The sequence below is a fragment of the Haemaphysalis longicornis genome, unplaced genomic scaffold, assembly GCF_048455015.1.
Source record: "Haemaphysalis longicornis isolate Haplotype H1 unplaced genomic scaffold, Haemaphysalis longicornis Haplotype H1 scaffold_10, whole genome shotgun sequence".
NCBI lineage: Eukaryota > Metazoa > Arthropoda > Arachnida > Ixodida > Ixodidae > Haemaphysalis > Haemaphysalis longicornis.
In genome coordinates, this window is record NW_027526204.1 from 126,490,277 (window position 1) to 126,506,613 (window position 16,337).

Here is a 16,337-nt window from a genome sequence, read left to right on the forward strand (position 1 = left end):
TCTTCAAGCTCGCATTCTTCTTTTGCACTTGCTTCGGTGCAACCGATGCGCAGCAATCGGGAGCGCCCATCGCGCCACCGCTATCCTCGAGAGTACTGCGCGATAGCTCCCGCCTGTCAACAGATCTAGCGCGAGCGGTCTGGGCAGTCTGGGGTGGCGGAGTTCGATATACCCATTTCATGTCCGTCCCAGTTCGAAATAAAAAATTAAAAATGCATGTGATTTTACGCGTGATATAGAAAGTGTTCGTTATAAGCAATAATTCGATATACCCGTGTTCGATATATCGAGGTTTGACTGTATGTAGATACGGATGACGGGCGATGTTTGTCACGTGCGTCCTTCAGTCCTTCACAGTCCCACACCAGGTGACGCATGTTAGCCGGCTGGGCGGCCAAGCACACACTACACTGGGGCGGCGAGAAAGGTGGCGGGTTCGGCTGCTTGGAGTACTTCTGTGCGTGGTTCCACCTTGCCACCATGTCCTCCGTGACGGCAAAGCCACTTCGTGCTTTCACCACGAACACTTGGGCGCCCCGGGGAAGACCCTTCGGTAGGGGATCAGGAGCTCTTTGGACCTTTGAAGCTTGTTCCTTCTTCGCTGCTTTTCAGGGCTATGACTCAGGGCTTTGAGAGGAGTGGGCTCAAGCTGCGAGTGGTGGGAAGAGCGAGCCTCACTGGCCAGCTTGTGCACAGTCTCATTGCCCGTGTTGCCAGATTGTCCGGGTACCCAGAGGACCTTGACATCAATATTGCTGTTCCGTTGTAGTTCGCGGCAAGTCCGCTTTATGGCATATTCTGTGGAGGTCACTCGCGGGGGCCCAACCAGGTTTTTGAGTGCCGTAGCACTCTCCGTAAAACCCTGATCCGTCGTACGTGCTTGGTGCCATCTGTAGACAAGAATTCAAGCACCCAGAGGGGGATAAGGTGAATGGCTTGGAGTTCGAGTTCTGTGGTTGAGGGGGTCTCTTCTAGAAGGAACCTTTCTGAGCGGTGGGCACCGTCCTCTCTTCTCGCTGCCATAGCTGCGATTCGGGCCTCGGGGTCCCATGAGCAGTCTGTATGGATGCGTAGCTCCTCCGGGTCAGGTTTATGTGCGTTAAGGGTCTGTGCTATTGTTTTTCGCTGCTGGGCGTATTTTTGTACGTTTGTCTTGCGCGATAGCGGCTTGAGATCTGTTATTTGGATGTCTTGCCCCGGCGGAATGTGGGGTGGAACATCTTCTAGTACGGCTTGCATTTGAGGGTCTTCATGTAGTAGGAGCCGCTGTCCTTAGAGAGTGTACTGACGGCGGTCAGCCGCACCTTTCCGTCGATCGTTTATTAGCTCCCGCAAGGTGGGAGTCGCGCATAACGGTACAGTTCGTAGATGCGTGTGCGCCGCGGCAGGCCGGTAACTACTCACAGAACAGCTCTATACATCGTTTCGAGCTTTTCAGTTTGTGCTTTCGTCAGGCGGTAGCACAGAGCACCATACGTGGCGCGTGAGACGAGCACGGCGTGAACTATAGAGTGCGGGCTACCTCCGACGTGGCTCCTCCGAATTTGCTTGCGAGTCATTTGATCAGGTGGAGGAGTTTTTTCCATGTAGGCTCCAGTTGCCTTAACCATTCGGTTGCACCTCCCCGCTCCGCGATGGGTATACCGAGGATCCTGATCCATCCTGCGTCTGGTCGCTTGAGTGGACTCCCCTCTAGCGAAAGGGATACCTTAGCTCGTTCTTCAGGAGTGCCTCCGATCAGGATATACTGTGTCTTCTCGACCGACAGCTGCATGCCGGTATGCTCGAGGTATCGCTCCAGGGTGGAGAGTGCCTCCTGCAGTGCGGCCACAGCCAACTCCATCTTTTTGTGGCCAGGGGCTTCAGTCCAGATGGTAATATCATCTGCGTACAGAGTAAAATGCATACCTCGAATTTTACAGAGTTCTTGGGTGAGCCCACGCATAACCACATTGAAGAGCAAGGGCGAGAGAATCGACCCCTGTGGAACCCCAACGCAGTTCGTGAAGCTGGTTGGTTCTGTATGCCCAGAGCGAATCTCAAAGGTTCGATTTGCAAGGAAGCTTCTGATGAAGTTTAACATCCTCTTGCCGGGATACGCCTCATGAAGTTCCCGTAGAAGGGCCTGGTGAGTCACGGAATCAAACGCTTTCTTGAGGTCCACCGCAACGAGAATGCTCGGCTGGGAAAACCGGCGAGGGCTCAAGATTCTCCTTAAAAGAAAGAGGCTATCATGAGTGCAAAGATTTGGACGGAATCCAGTCTGATTTGGGTGAAAGTATTCTGACACTTCTTCCAGGTAGTGATCGAGCCTGTTTGTGCACATTCGTTCTATGAGTTTGCACACTGTGGAAGTCAAGGAAATCGGACGTAGATTAGGAGTCTCGGTGGGACGCTTACCCGACTTCGGTATTAGCGCCACTACGGCGTGCTTCATTTAAGGGGGCAGTTAACTGCTAATCCAAATTGCATTTATGTCGTCAAGTAGGGCTTCCTTTTGAGCTGCGGGTAGGTTACGGAGTATTGTCCATGTGACCCCGTCTTTACCTGGGGAACTTTAGATCCGCACCTGTTCTAGGGCGGTGTAAAGTTCGGCGTGGGTGAAGGGCGTATCCAACTCGTTCCTTTCATCGACTGGCTCATTCTCGTATATATCGGGTGATGGAGGTTGTACGGGCTGCGGGAAAAATACGTTCGCTGCCTGTTTTTCAAACTCCTTCTGGGAGATCCCCTGAGTGAGGAGCACTGTTTCGACGACACCTGGCGTTTTACGTTTGTCACTGAGGGCGTGAAATGTACTCCAGAGTCTGCGGAGTCCCGTGTCCTTTCCGAAGGACGCACAGTGCTCCTCCCACCGTTGCCGAGTTAACTGTTTCGTGTGACTTATAATTTGGGCTGTTTTGTGCCTTATGCGGAGGAGGTCTTTGTATGCCTTGCCCCCTTGATGGTATTAGACTTGAAGTTGTTCTCGCGTTGCCCATAAGTTGAGTAGGTGCTTGTCCGGGGAGGGGGTCTCCACGTCTACAGTGACCGTAGTCGCTGCCGCCTTTGCTGCGTCGAGGATTCGAGTGACGAGGGAGCTCTCGTGAGCCTCCTCGACAAGCTCACGGAACTTATTCCAGTCTGTGCAGGTCACTTGTCGGCGTTTCTCTTGAACGAGGCCACGAAGTTCCAGCCAAATTGGGTAGTGATCGCTGCTCCAGGGATCGCTATTGCAGCGCCACTGGCGAATCGTATTTTCAGTCGCCCACGTTAGGTCAGAAGTAGTGTTTCTTTGCCTTGAGTGAAGGGCGATGCGGGTTGGGTAGTCCAAGTCGTTAATGAGGTATAGGTCGGCTTCATTTGCTTCGTCTTCGAGGTTCTGGCCGCGAACCGTAGTGTTCTTATACCCCCAGGTGGTGCTCGCAGCATTGAACTCTCCACCTATTACAATTTCATTGTTTGGAAACAAGGTCCTAATTCTGCTCATCCACTCGAAGCTGACTCTGCACCGCCGCCCAGTATCAGTGCGGATGTAGGCCGAGATAATCAGCAACGTGCGCCCCTGCGCAATTCGAGTGCGCACGGCATCAACTTCTATAAATAGGGTACAGAACTCTTTCGTGTCTATTTGGCACTGCCTGACATCATTTCGGACATAGACCCCGGCCTGTGCGATAATTTCCTTTGTGCCCTCAACTGGTTCGTGTACAATGCTTGGAGTGAAGTACCCTTTGTATCCACACAATCCTGGCCCTGTGCCACGCGTCTCCTGCAGGAGTAGTGCGTAGGGTTTCTCTTCAGCTGTACGAAATCTTTCACTGCGTTCGATAGCGTTAGCGTGGAGGCTTCTGCAGTTCGTCGACGCCGCAGAGTACGGCGACCGCCAGTGCTTCGCAGCGGTAGTGAAAGATGGGAAGACGGGAGTCACGGTGAACGCCGCGAGCATCGTCACGAGAGACGCGCAGCGAGCGGAAGAGCTGGCCATCGCCCTGGCCATCGCGGACCCAGAGACGACGACGGTGCTTAGCGACTCAAAGAGTGCAGTGCGCAGTTTCGCCAAGGGTTGGCTGTACTGTGAAGCGGTGCGGGTGCTCGAGCGGGTAAACATCGACAGACGCAAGGTGACAATCAGGTGGTTTCTCGCCCATGCGGGGAACGAGGTATCGGAACTCGCCACCAACCACAGCGAACGCAGTCGCGCGAGGATTAGCTGGCCGCGCGGCAGCAGTTGAATCGCCTGCAGAGTGGTGAACCGAGACGAAGGACAGGTACGATACCTTTCAGGGTATCACCAAATATTATAGAAATTGTAGGAGGGTGCTGGCACCGCCTCACCCCGAGCTAACCAGGGAGGAAGCGTCCACGTTCATACAGCTGCAGACGAATTCACTGCTGACCCCGGTCGTCATGAAGCACATACAGCCAGAACTCTATACGGACGACACGTGCGTGTTATGTAACAATGCTAGGGCCTCGACTGCCCACTTACTCTGGGAGTGGGAAGTGGGAAGTGCGACCTAACGAGGCGGCAACCAGGATAGACCTACCGCCGTGGATCCAAGAAGCAGTGCGCAGTTATGACAAGGACACCCAACTATCAGCCGTCCAGCAGGTGCTGGCGGCCCTCGAAAAGCAGCACCGAAGCGAAAGCTGCGGGGCGACGCCCTCCCTTATGGGGCAGCGCGTCCAACCCCGTAGGGAGTAGCGAAGGGGTGGTCCGAGTAGGGGTGACGTCGGGATCGCCGAGTGGCTACGTCTGGGCGCAGTGTACACACTGTGTCTGTTGCAGGCATTCAACAAAGTATTTCTTCCTTCCTTCCTTCTTTCTGCAGTTCCACTGTAACAGTTGGATATTATCCGAAGCCATGCTGAATGGAAGAGGCTGTGGAAGCAGGGCCTGTTGGCGGGGTCAATTGAGTGAGTTTACAATATTCGGCCATCATTGTGGGTAGTTGCGTGCATAGTGTTTTTAATCACTATCTCCTAGATTTCACTCTTGATGCCGGAAGCATCTGGGGTCGCTTGAGTTACGGGTGTGGATAGCCTTATGGACGCCGGTGACTGGGACTGACGCCGCCGCTGTGCTAGCAGTGTTTGCCTGCACCGCCGCTGCTCTTCAGCCTGGCGTTGCCGTTGGCATGCCTCTTCCTTATAAAGTATTCTGCTCATCCACCTACTACTCCTCCTCTTGAGTGCAATTTTCCTATAACGCATATCCGAATATTGGGAAGATATAGCTGCGGGAAATGTACCGAAATATCCCTCCAGGTCTGAACAAACATTTGGTTACTTTATCGTTACCGTAGACGTGACTGGTTTTTGTCAATAAACCTTCATAGTGGTTAGAAGCCTGGCATAAAACCAGCCTATGCGCATAGTGGGTTATTTGGAACTCAGCCTAGAGTTTTTCTAGCCCATAGTGCACGTCGGCATAGACTTTCATGCCATGACAACGTAAAGAGATGTGATACAATACTTTCGAGCGTTCGGCAAGGTTGCAAAAACTGTTTTACCATATAACATATGATTACCGGGACTTGTAATGCCTTCTGTCGAAGCCGACAGCCCTGAAGGCTTACAATTTGTTTAGGTCTTGTATTTTCACTGTTGCCGGCTACTAACAGCTGGCTATTCCGTTTGATCGAAAGATTGCTTAATACAGAAGCTGACGCCTAGCTCCAAATCTTCGCGCTCCGCACAGGACAGGCTTCGCAAAGAGTGGGGCGACGCCGGCACTGTTTCTTCCGTAGCAGTATCGAAAACAATACTTTAACTCACGCCTTCAGCTAGTGTATGCGATTTTAAGGCCATTATTATGACAAAAAGTTACGCACACGCAAATTCTGGAGCGGACAAGCATCAGACGTCGACCGAGCGCTAAGAAACAGCAGGGAGAGCGAGCCTGAGTGAAGCAGACGACAAATGCGAGAATCCCTAAGCCGACGACACGGGGGCGCGCTTCGCAGCGCCGCCCGTGTTCGCGCTCATCGCCAATACTGAGCGCATGCCTACGACGACCACGCGCATGCGTACAACGAACCGAGAAGCGCAGGTTATGACATGTCTTTCTCGTTCCGAGCAGATGTTGCGACCATCATGGGGATACTTCGAATGCGGAGGCGGCCGCTATGACGTGTTTTTCCGTTGTCGAGTGGGTAATGCGACCGCTACTGGACGCCTGCGCAATAACGTTCCACGCAGACAGTTGTCTGCGCGCATGAACCCCCGAACTTACGGCGAGTAACAACAGATTCGCTGTTAAAAATTAGAGCCATAATGCGGTTCTATTCCAAGGAATTCGTCATAATATCTTCGTGCAGGTGATTGAAATCCTTACATCAAAAATTGAGAAATGAGACTGCGTAACTCAGTTAAGCAAAATTCATTTCAACCTACAATAGTGAAAAGTGGGGTTGTGTATGTTGCAAGAAATTCTCCATAAATATTAGTTACACATGGCTCAGATTTCAGTCTAAACTAATGAGAGCCCTAATGCGGTTAGTTTACAAGAAACCCGCCGTAAGGCCTGTTTACAGACTACCCAAACTTTTACTCTCAATAATGGCAAGCGGGATTATTTCATTATGCTGCTTTAAGGAAAGTTCAATTCAGCTTAATATATTGATAAAAGAGAGTAGGTTATGTTTTAGGCCATGCCCTATAGTGTTTAGTTGCAGATGACAGAGATTTCAAATAAAAAATGACAGGTTTACATTGAGAGTAATCCGGCATAACATTTCATTGCAGACTACCCAATTTTTTTAAAAAAATTGAGAAATGGAATTATATGATGTTTCTCTAAAGAAGCAAGATCCATTTGCGCACACAATGGAATCTGCGTGCTGTCGTCTTGTTTTGGTTTGGTACTGTGTGGGCTTTATTCGAGTGGCAGCGTGTTCTTTGAAACGCCCCCTTTTACTTCAAGCTTCGACACCATGTAATAGAAACACGGAAGGCGAAATGATGTTCCACAGAAAAATTTACGAGAAAAAAATATATCTCGCTCGCTTTTTCAGGCATCCCAATAACTTATGGATTTGCGCCCGTAGCTGTTCCTTTTTATCTGCCTGATCGGGGCTTTCTATCAAGGATGCACTTTAGGACAACATTTTACTTGGGAGGTGGCGTTCCGAACTCTTTAAAAGCGAAGGACGAACATATTTCACGTTATGGGGGTTGTTATCGCTGAGTGCGTTCTTTCATGCTCCTGCATCTTCTGCCATTCCTGCAATCTCTTTTTTTTTTAGCACTTCTTCGTCTCAGCGGTTGGCATGGAATAAACGGGATGGCCGCAAATCACGTCCTGTCGCAAACCAGAAATATAAACGCAAGAAAAAAGCACACATCGATGCTATAAAACATCGAGCGTAAAAGGAGAAAGCGATGGCACGAAGGGGGAAGTGTTGGAAGCCAAAGGACCGCTAACTAATGACCGCTAAGGTGGACGTTGAAGAGATACTTTCGATGATGATTAATCACAGTAACGCAGCTTATCGTTCGTGTAGGCGCCGAGTCCACTGAAGTTCCGTTGCCCGGTCTGTTCTTTGAAGCCAACCTACAAATATTGGAAGGCGCTAAAAGGGCCATGCGGCAAATACAAGTTGGTTTAATGCGAAATATTTGGTGTTTTACAGTGCCCCGCACGCTTTTTCGGTGGCAAATGATGCTTTATTCACGGGTAAATTAATGAACTTCAGTTAAAATTTTGATTCTCCAGGTAAATCGTGTTTTGCGACGTCTGCCACGACGTCCCATGGCGGATCTTCATGGGCACTTCAAGTGCGCCGTTCGATCTGAAGCGGACTGCGGAGCCTTGTTTACCCGTCAGCCCTCCTAGATGGCGCCACCATAGTGCTCCACACCGCTATTCGCCTTTGTTTTGTTTTTGACCGTATTTGCTCCTGGTTTGTTTTTGCTACGATAATTATTGTTTTCTGAAACATAGGCTATGTTCAACAATCAAGGTCACGTAAGACAATGTAGCTTACACCAATCGGCCAGTGTCGTCTGAGACAACCCCAGTGCTCCGCACCGCTGTTCAGCTATAACAAACAATGCGCGCAGTACCAACAGCAGTAAGCACTGGTACTTCTATGTCTGCGTATACTTTCGTAAGTTACATTGTTTCACTCCACAATTCTAAATCCTATAAATTAATAGGAAGTACACTTAAGCACCTCAACAGCTGCAACCATTGCTGTGGCTCGTGATCACCCCTTGCACACTTACGGGACAACTGAAACACTCAGCGCGCACATTAGGCACCTAACCAGGATGCCTGATCATCACCTTTCTAGTATGCCATCGGTTAAGTTTGGGCCCCTCACTATTAAATAAAACCGCCCGGCAGCTAGGTGTCTTTCTCTGGGGTTAGCTTGTTTACCTGTGCGGTGTTTGTTTTCACGCCGGATGAGCTGACTTGGGCGTGAGGGGCGCAATGAGAAATTACGCCCACCTCCCCTCGCGAGAACCCTGTGTAGATGCGACTCATCGTGGGTTTCCCTTGGCGTTTCCGTTGGGTTGATTCTCCCATCGCGTAAAACGTGCCATGAACGCGTACGATGCATTTCCGTCTACTACGGGGTTCTCGCATCCCGTGCACGTCGCTTTGCAGCCTCATCGTCAATGGTGCTAGCAGTTCTGTTATTGGGCTGGCCGGTGCTTGTTGCGGTTGCGCCGACCATCGCGATAGCAGGCTTGTTAGTCTCCATTCAAAGCAGCGTTGGACATAGGAGGACGGGTGCTGGAACGACGGAGCGGAGCGGCGCAGGTACCGCGTTGTATACCGCCGCATAGCGGTGAGGGGAATGAGAGAGAGGAGCGCATGAGCATGCGTTAACCGAGCGCTAGCGCGCGCCGACGCACAGCTGGCATTGCAAGGAGCGAGCGCTAACCCGCAGATAACGCTGCGGTGAGAGCGGCGGAGAGCGCATGCGCAGCTGGCGCAGACAACGACGACGACGCCGGATGGATGGAGGGATGCATGCATGCATGGACAAGGCGGGTGAATGAGATGCAGTCGCATCGAAAAACCACCGAGGCTTCTTTCTTATTCGCCGTGCTTTTGTAATCAACCGCTGAGCGGGCCCAGAGGCGACGCCTACGAACGCGTCGGTCGCCCCATAATAGCTGAAAGCGATGTCAGCTTTCGAAGGAGGATTTCCCTGCGTTCTTTTGGGAAACCGGCATAGGGGGACCGTTGACATTTTAACGACCGCGATTACCGCCACGGGAATGCCCGAACCGGACAGGAGCTGGAGGTCAGTCAAGGGGTCAAACATAGGAAGAGGGCACCAGAGGTTCAGTCTACGACAGTTGCACTGCTCGAAGCTGCTGGGTGAAGTTTCCGTTCGTCACACGGCCGACCCTGGCGACTCGGCGGCTGGGATGCGTCAATGGGTAGGCGACCAGGCTTTGTTAGGCGCTCCATGTGTTTACAGAGGAAAGGAATTCTGGCGGCGCGGAGCACGCAAGACGCAAGATTTTTCATCGCTGGCACTACAGCAGCTAACTCTCATATATTTACACGAGAGATACAGTGACCGCACCCATATTTACACCGATGGCTCTGTAACAACATCTGGTTCTGCAGACGCCGTTGTCACACAACGAATCTCCATGTCCACAGAATTCAAAATAGCTCATCTTATAACTTCTACGGTTACAGAACTTTCACACCATTGAACAAAATTCTGGCCGACGTTTGGCGATCCTCTGCGACTCAAAGCCTGCGCTTCAATCGCTCCAGTCAGCCCTGTGCCGTGGACCTCATGAACAGCTGCTGACCGAGATAAGACTATATTACGACCGCGCCGCCCAAGCGGGTCATGACATTGCCTTCCAGTGGCTTCCCAGTCATTGCGGCATTGTCGGAAACGGAAGTGCGGACGCTGCCGCCCGCTTGGCACACAAAAAAACAGAGAGCTTATCCATTCCGTTATCGAGGACGGACGAAGCTAGGACTCTCCGCAAACTCTACCGGGAGATCACGCTACCCAAATGGACTACCCAAGAGTTCGCGAGCGCTCGTATTCATGCCCTGGACCCGCATCTTCAGCGTCCCCTTTCGTTAGGCCTCCCATGACCTGACGCAATCTAATTGAAATGGCAGCCAGGGAGGCGTGCGAAGTCTGTCTCACCAGAGACCACACGACATGCCCTACGCGAGTGTCCACGTTTTTCATCGAAAGAAGCCAATTCTCTTCAACTTTACGGAAGCTGGACTCTCCGCGCCCGTTTTCTTAGGAGAAAATCCTGGCCCACTGGCCTTCTCCGCCATCTACGAACAAGGCGCAAAAGCACTCCTGTGTGTTCTAAAAACGACGGAATTGCAATGAAGACTGTAACGGGAAAGACTACCCTCAATGAGCTCACTTAACGTGTTTGTATATGTGTCCTACCGCTGGGCACACCACTTTACACCACTTTACCTTTCCCCTTATTTTTATCTTTTTCTCTTCTTCCTCATTGTTCCCCTCTCCCCCGGGAATGATAGAATACTACGCCGTAGCCTGGTTAACATTCCTGCCTTTCTTTTATCTTTGCGCTCTCTCTCTCTTACACTTAAAAGAAAAGAGCCGTTTCTGCAAGCTTAAAGGGAATGCTTACTTTGCGTTTGCTTTTGCTGGCCAAAGCCAATCAGACGGCTTTGCATATGACGTCATAGGTTCTAGTGTCGGAATCGAGCTAGTGAGTCGCATGGCCATTCCCTTTTTTCCTAATTATACAGCTTATCTGAGCGAAGTTTAAGTTAAAATTGGTGGAAGTTTTATTGTAACAAAGCAATCTTTCGCATGCACCAAACTTGTGTTTTGTCTGCATGGCAACTTTAAGCTTCGACTTTAAACGTGTGATGCGGGAGCGTTATCTGGCAGCGTTCGTGTCGCATTATCATTTATTAGGGCGTATTACACCCTAGTGCTGACGTCATCGTACCTACCCCCTTGCGGCACCCGCGAGTGGTGAAAACTTTCTCCTCCTGCTCGCACGCCTACTGTGGAGCGGCACCTTACGATTCGAAGGGTTTCAGTGGGCGCCAGAAGGAGGCGCTGCGAAATTTTCCCCTGACAACAATTTTTTGCTTGCGGTCAACACCGCTGACAACGTCGGATTTTATTTGACACGTGGCCCTCAACGCTGCTCGTTAGTATCATTCCGCAAAGTCGTGGACCCTTTGCTGTTCGCGGAAGCAATGTGTAAATTGAGGGAGCGAAAACGATATTGCTGCAAAGCAGTATTTGTGTACCCCCCCCCCCCCCCCCCCTCAATTTTCACTCCGGCGTCATCGACGATTTACTCGGCGCCGTTCCGTGGCTCCTCCTGGCCACCGATAACACCTCTTGCACGACTATGTTCCCCCTCGCCTACACGGATGCCCCTTTGGCAAGTTACGCAGTCGGCAGATAACGGCCGTAGGACGGTTATCAGCTGATTGCGAAAAATAAACAAATGCACGGATGGGCGTAGAAAAATGCACTGACGATTACTATACTCCGTAGTATGAAATTTGTGCGCAGCACGAGCTGCAGTCTTCTCGGTCCTGGCGAATTTCTGCTGCGTCTCAGAAAGTGTTTGCGTGATCAGCGAACGCACGGCGGCGTGAGCTAGTCTGCTGCTACTTCGCCGCGCACCGCCGGCGGCGGCCAGCATGTTGCAAGTCGTGTTTGAATCTCCCGCGCAAATGTCACATGGTTCGGATTAACCCCGCACAAGGGAGCCACGAGCATACTGTCGGGAATCGTGCTTGAACCTCCCGCGCAAATGTCACGTAATTTGGATTATCGGCGAATGGAACAGCGTCTTGGGAAAGTGTCAGGGGGAGGGCGCTCCTTGGTGGCGACGCATTAGACATATGTGAGGGAAGGCAGTGAGAGAGATGACGCCATAGCCTCACGTGTCGTACTCCACTTCCCCCTTCACTAGACGCTCCTCTCCGTTTTATTTCTTTCGTCGCTGCTGCGTTGGCTCACTGGGTTAGGCGGAGGTAAACAGGCGCCGCTCCCGCGAAGCCCAGGAAACGGCTGCCAAAGGGCTGCCCCCTAAAATGACCGAAACCCGCCTTCGCCGTTTCCGCTCAAATTCACTTCGCCAAGTAGCTGCGAATCCCTCCCGGTAGAAGAGAAACTTCCCCAGCTGGAACGCCGGCTTGACCCCATATTTCATTTTCAGCTGGAAGGCCTTCCGAGCGACATTTTTGCCGGTGTCTCTAAGGCCTAAGGATGCGCCATCACCGGTTGCCGGTTTATGCGTGCACGGTTTTCGGGTAGAAAAAGGGGGGCGAGCACGCACAGCTAGGCTTCATGGCGCTACGGATGAAATACAGGTTGTGGTGGTTGGAGATTTAGGGGTCAAATTCACATAGCTCAATGCGGTTTGTCGGGTGTCCTTCTCAACCGAGTGGTTAGGGAGTGGGTTGCTGAGTTACACAGACATCTGACTCCCACAGCGAGATGCATACGAGGGGGAAGGAAAACGGACAGCCACATGCTTGTACACGAGAATAGAGCTCAAGGGCTTTCAGGTTTTAAATCGCCATGGTCCGGATGCTTGCCGTTTGTTTGGAGGAAGAAGAGCAAGAATTGCGCGAATGGGCGCAAAAACAACGGAGAGCTGCTGGCGCCGCCGTTACCGCCTCAAGTTCAGCTCGTCGAGTAGCGGCGAATTCCCCCCGGATGAACAGCAACTTTCGCGCTTGGAACGCCGGCGTGAGCCAATGTTACTTGTTCAGAGGGCTTTCAGGGTATATTTTTGACGGCGTCTATAACTTCCTAGCCACCGCACATGACCAGTTGCTGGTTTATGCGTGCGCAGGTTTGTAGTGGAGAATAATTGGAGGGAGCATGGGGGCCTGCACGCGCAGCCATAGGTTTCATGCTCGTACTGATGGATGACATGTCCGTTGTGCTGGTGCGAGGTTTAAACGCGGGCGTTAAACGGTCCAATAGGACCTGTCCGCAGTTCTTAGGGATAGAGCGAATTGGGTTTGTGGGTTAGGCTCTGTTCAGACTACCGACGCAAAAGCCATATCATGATATATGGACATAAAAAAATGGCATGTCACGCAGTTCGTTTTACTGAGACGTGAAATGACGTCATTCTGCAAAGTTGTTACTACAGTTGCGGAAACAGTCTGAATCCGGTCTTACACAAACAGCCAGGTGCTTACGACGCCGGAGGAACATCGGCAGTTCCATGTTTATCTGCAAGAACAAAGCTTGGGTCCTCCAGAGGTTCATTCAGCTAATTAGCTAGGTAGTATGCTCTGTCGCAAATTACAATAAACGTGTTTTGTTTCGTGCACTCCATGGAATGCGTCCAGCTTTGCAGGTCATCCATATTCACCGAGTGGAAGGGCACTAATTTTTTTATTTTCTTTCCACAAAAAAATGCAAGTGGATGTCATACGACTATATGTCTACTAATGCGCATTGTCTCAACAAGACTACGATGAAATTTACCCTCTTTATTCTATCGCTGTGAAGAACTGAGACGCAAGGCTCCACTGAAACTCCATTTACTGAGGAACAGATTGTTACGATGATGACGATGGTGATAATTATGATGATGATGATGACAATGTTGATAGTGGTGTGGCGTTTGTTAAGGCCATGCCATCATCATTCCTTGCGATAAACAAAAGTGAACGGCGGGTGATTTTCATACGTTCGTTGATACCCTTACTACGTCACCTAGAATAGTCAATCTAGAGCGTACATTGGGCCCAGACTGAGGCACTTGTTTTGCGTGCCCTTTGGCTCCATCAGCCTGTTCCAGTCGTGGATGCTTGGCGGCGACCGTGGCGAGTAACCTGGGAGGAAGAAATCCGGGGCCTGTTCACGCAGCTCAAGCCGTGAGCTCAGTGAGAGGCTGCCCTCTAAAGCTCAGCGTCGGAGGCACGCACCGCTGCGGACCTCGCTGGTTCTAGCCCGTGCTTCTTCCCTGCCCAATTCAACACGATATTTTTGTGGACGCATCTTTTTGGTGGTCCGAGTTCCGTACAGCGGCACCGGTTGCAGTGTCCAACCCGGTCGACCACCAGAGCATTCATCTTATTTCTTTAGACGCCGACCGCGATATTATGGAACTTGAGCTAAAACAAAGGTCTAACTCCTTACACGCCAGGCTGTCACCGATCACACTGAATGGGACTACGACCAAGTGACTGTACTGAGGCACTCAAGTGACTCATTGGTCCACCGAGGCGCAATAGCCCCGCCCACGCTATCGAACAGGCATGCAATGCACTCAGGGTGAACTCTGGGACCCCGGTAAGGGTACTCTGGAATCCTGGGCATCAGGGAAACCCGGGAAACGAGAAGGCTCGTGGACTTGCGAGCGAGGTTTTATTACACCGTCCCGGTTCCTGATCCCTGTGAGACCAGTTACGCTCACCTCGGATCCAGATCTGGAGCCCCACCGTCTACGTAATCAACGGAGGCCGGAATTATCAACTCCTATTCCACCATGCGGCTACCCCACACCCCCTCCTCTACCCCGATAGGCTAGGTGTCAATGAACCAGGCGCGGTCGGAGTACGCTTAGACAGATCACGTGGTTGCTCGATTGAGGAAACACAAGAACCAACCGACATCCCCCGATGGCAACCTAACTGTGGTTCCGCCAATGGGCTACACAGACCAGTCCGATGCTGCGCCTGCAAAACGGACGTGGGTTTAACCATTCGCCGTCTCGTTTGGGACTGCGCCGTACTATTCTTGCTTCGCGGAAAACACCGTCCGGACATGGTCCTCTCCTGTGTACTCGCTAATGCCACGTATTCAGCACCAAGATTCGTTGGCTGCGTTTTGGGACTTTGGCCGGACATTATTATTCGACTCCTTTCACCCTGCGGCCTTGAGACATCCTTGACGAAAATATTTTTCTGTCTGTCACTAGAACCTCGGAGTAATGAGTTGCTTTCACAATTTTGCGGCCGGGGTGAAGGTCCGTTCCTTGCGGCTCTGGGGCTGTCTGGTGTAAACGTGGATCACCATGGGACGTATATTGCAGGTGCTACTGTACCGATCTAGCGTAAAGGGACGTCTTTATATACGAAGGCGAGAATTTAACGCCGTTCAGTATACTCCGGGCATAATTTAGTTCAACAGGGTCAGGATGTAATAGCCGTGGTATGATTCGTATTCATTTGCAGTGCCCCAGCGAGAGGAAGCCGTTTACTACTTCGACAATCAGCAAATATGTCGGATATTAAAGCGAGAGCGGTTATTGGCCTATTGAGGCAAAATTCAGGCACTGGTGTCGGCGGTGTTCGGCATCTAGGGTGGCCCCTATATCTCGTTGGCTTTGAAACGCACAGTATGGAAGACCATAGGCACGTGGAATTGTAAAAGAATGTGAGTACCATTGCGAATTTATCAGCTTGGACTGTAATTAAGCCAACCAAGCTGCGCACGTCCACATGCCTTTCAGTTCACTTAAATTTAATTTAAAATAGCTCTCTCCGACTCTGTTCTCCGCACAGAGGGGATGGGGCCACCAAAGAAGATCCAGACGATCAAAGCAGAGGCACCTTATCAGGAAGCGAGCTGCTCTGCCAGGCGATAATGCAATCGCCGAGAACAATAATAATTACAGAAGTAGCGCAGGTCTACAACGGTGAAGGAGCGCACGAAAACTTTGCGGCGGCGGAAGAAAAGTATACAGAGACTGAAGTGGGCAGTGTACAAATAAAGCGCTTACGAACTTTCGTTTGCGCTTGATTTGCTCTTCTGATGACGAGCGCCAGATATACACAGGGTAAATAGTCCTCAGTGACTTACAATATTGCCCCCGCACGGGGCACCTTGAGTAATCTTGGTGACGGTGAGTGGCGACACCGCGTACCCCGAGCCCCCCATACTTAAGCTGTTACCTGCCGTGGCGAGAAGTTGAAAGGTGAAGGGTTAGAAGCCGTGAACGGTGGCCGTCGGAGCCCTGGTCAAGCTCCGGCCGATGGGCTCCCTGTCTGTCTATCAGGCTGGGAGCTCCGGGACCTCTTTGACCATCAGGGTAACGTCAAAGAAGAAAGTACCCCAGTTCCCTGCTTTATACTATGCCGCATGGTACTTTCGAAATCCTCTCTTCCAAATGATCGGGCCCCAAAAAGGGCCCGCACCGATGTAATTTTCAAACCTCTGCCCAACATGAAATTTAACACCCCGGGCAACTTTCCTCGCTTCTTAGTGATACAATCTAAGAACAAGGAATCTCCAGTTACCTGCAAGTCGGTCGTCTTAATTGCCAAGTTCATTGAGAGTGTAGTTGGCGCGAACTACAAGGCAAAGAAGCTGACATCGGGGGACGTGCTTGTAGAACTATCTACTAAAAAACAATCTGATAGTCTCTTGAACCAGACC

At 51.2% G+C, this 16,337-nt stretch overlaps 1 protein-coding gene across 1 annotated transcript in view; it reads right to left on the bottom strand.

Annotated features, from left to right (window-relative positions):
• Positions 1-514: 514 nt before the first annotated feature.
• Positions 515-16,337, bottom strand: part of LOC144160088 (uncharacterized) — a 38,937-nt gene continuing 23,114 nt past the window's right edge. The window contains exons 2-4 of the mRNA XM_077691694.1: positions 13,709-13,789; positions 1,709-1,884; positions 515-649 (exon numbers count right to left, since the gene is read on the bottom strand). Of these exons, the coding sequence (XP_077547820.1) occupies positions 515-649; positions 1,709-1,884; positions 13,709-13,789 (392 nt within the window). The remainder of the gene's footprint in view (positions 650-1,708; positions 1,885-13,708; positions 13,790-16,337) is intronic.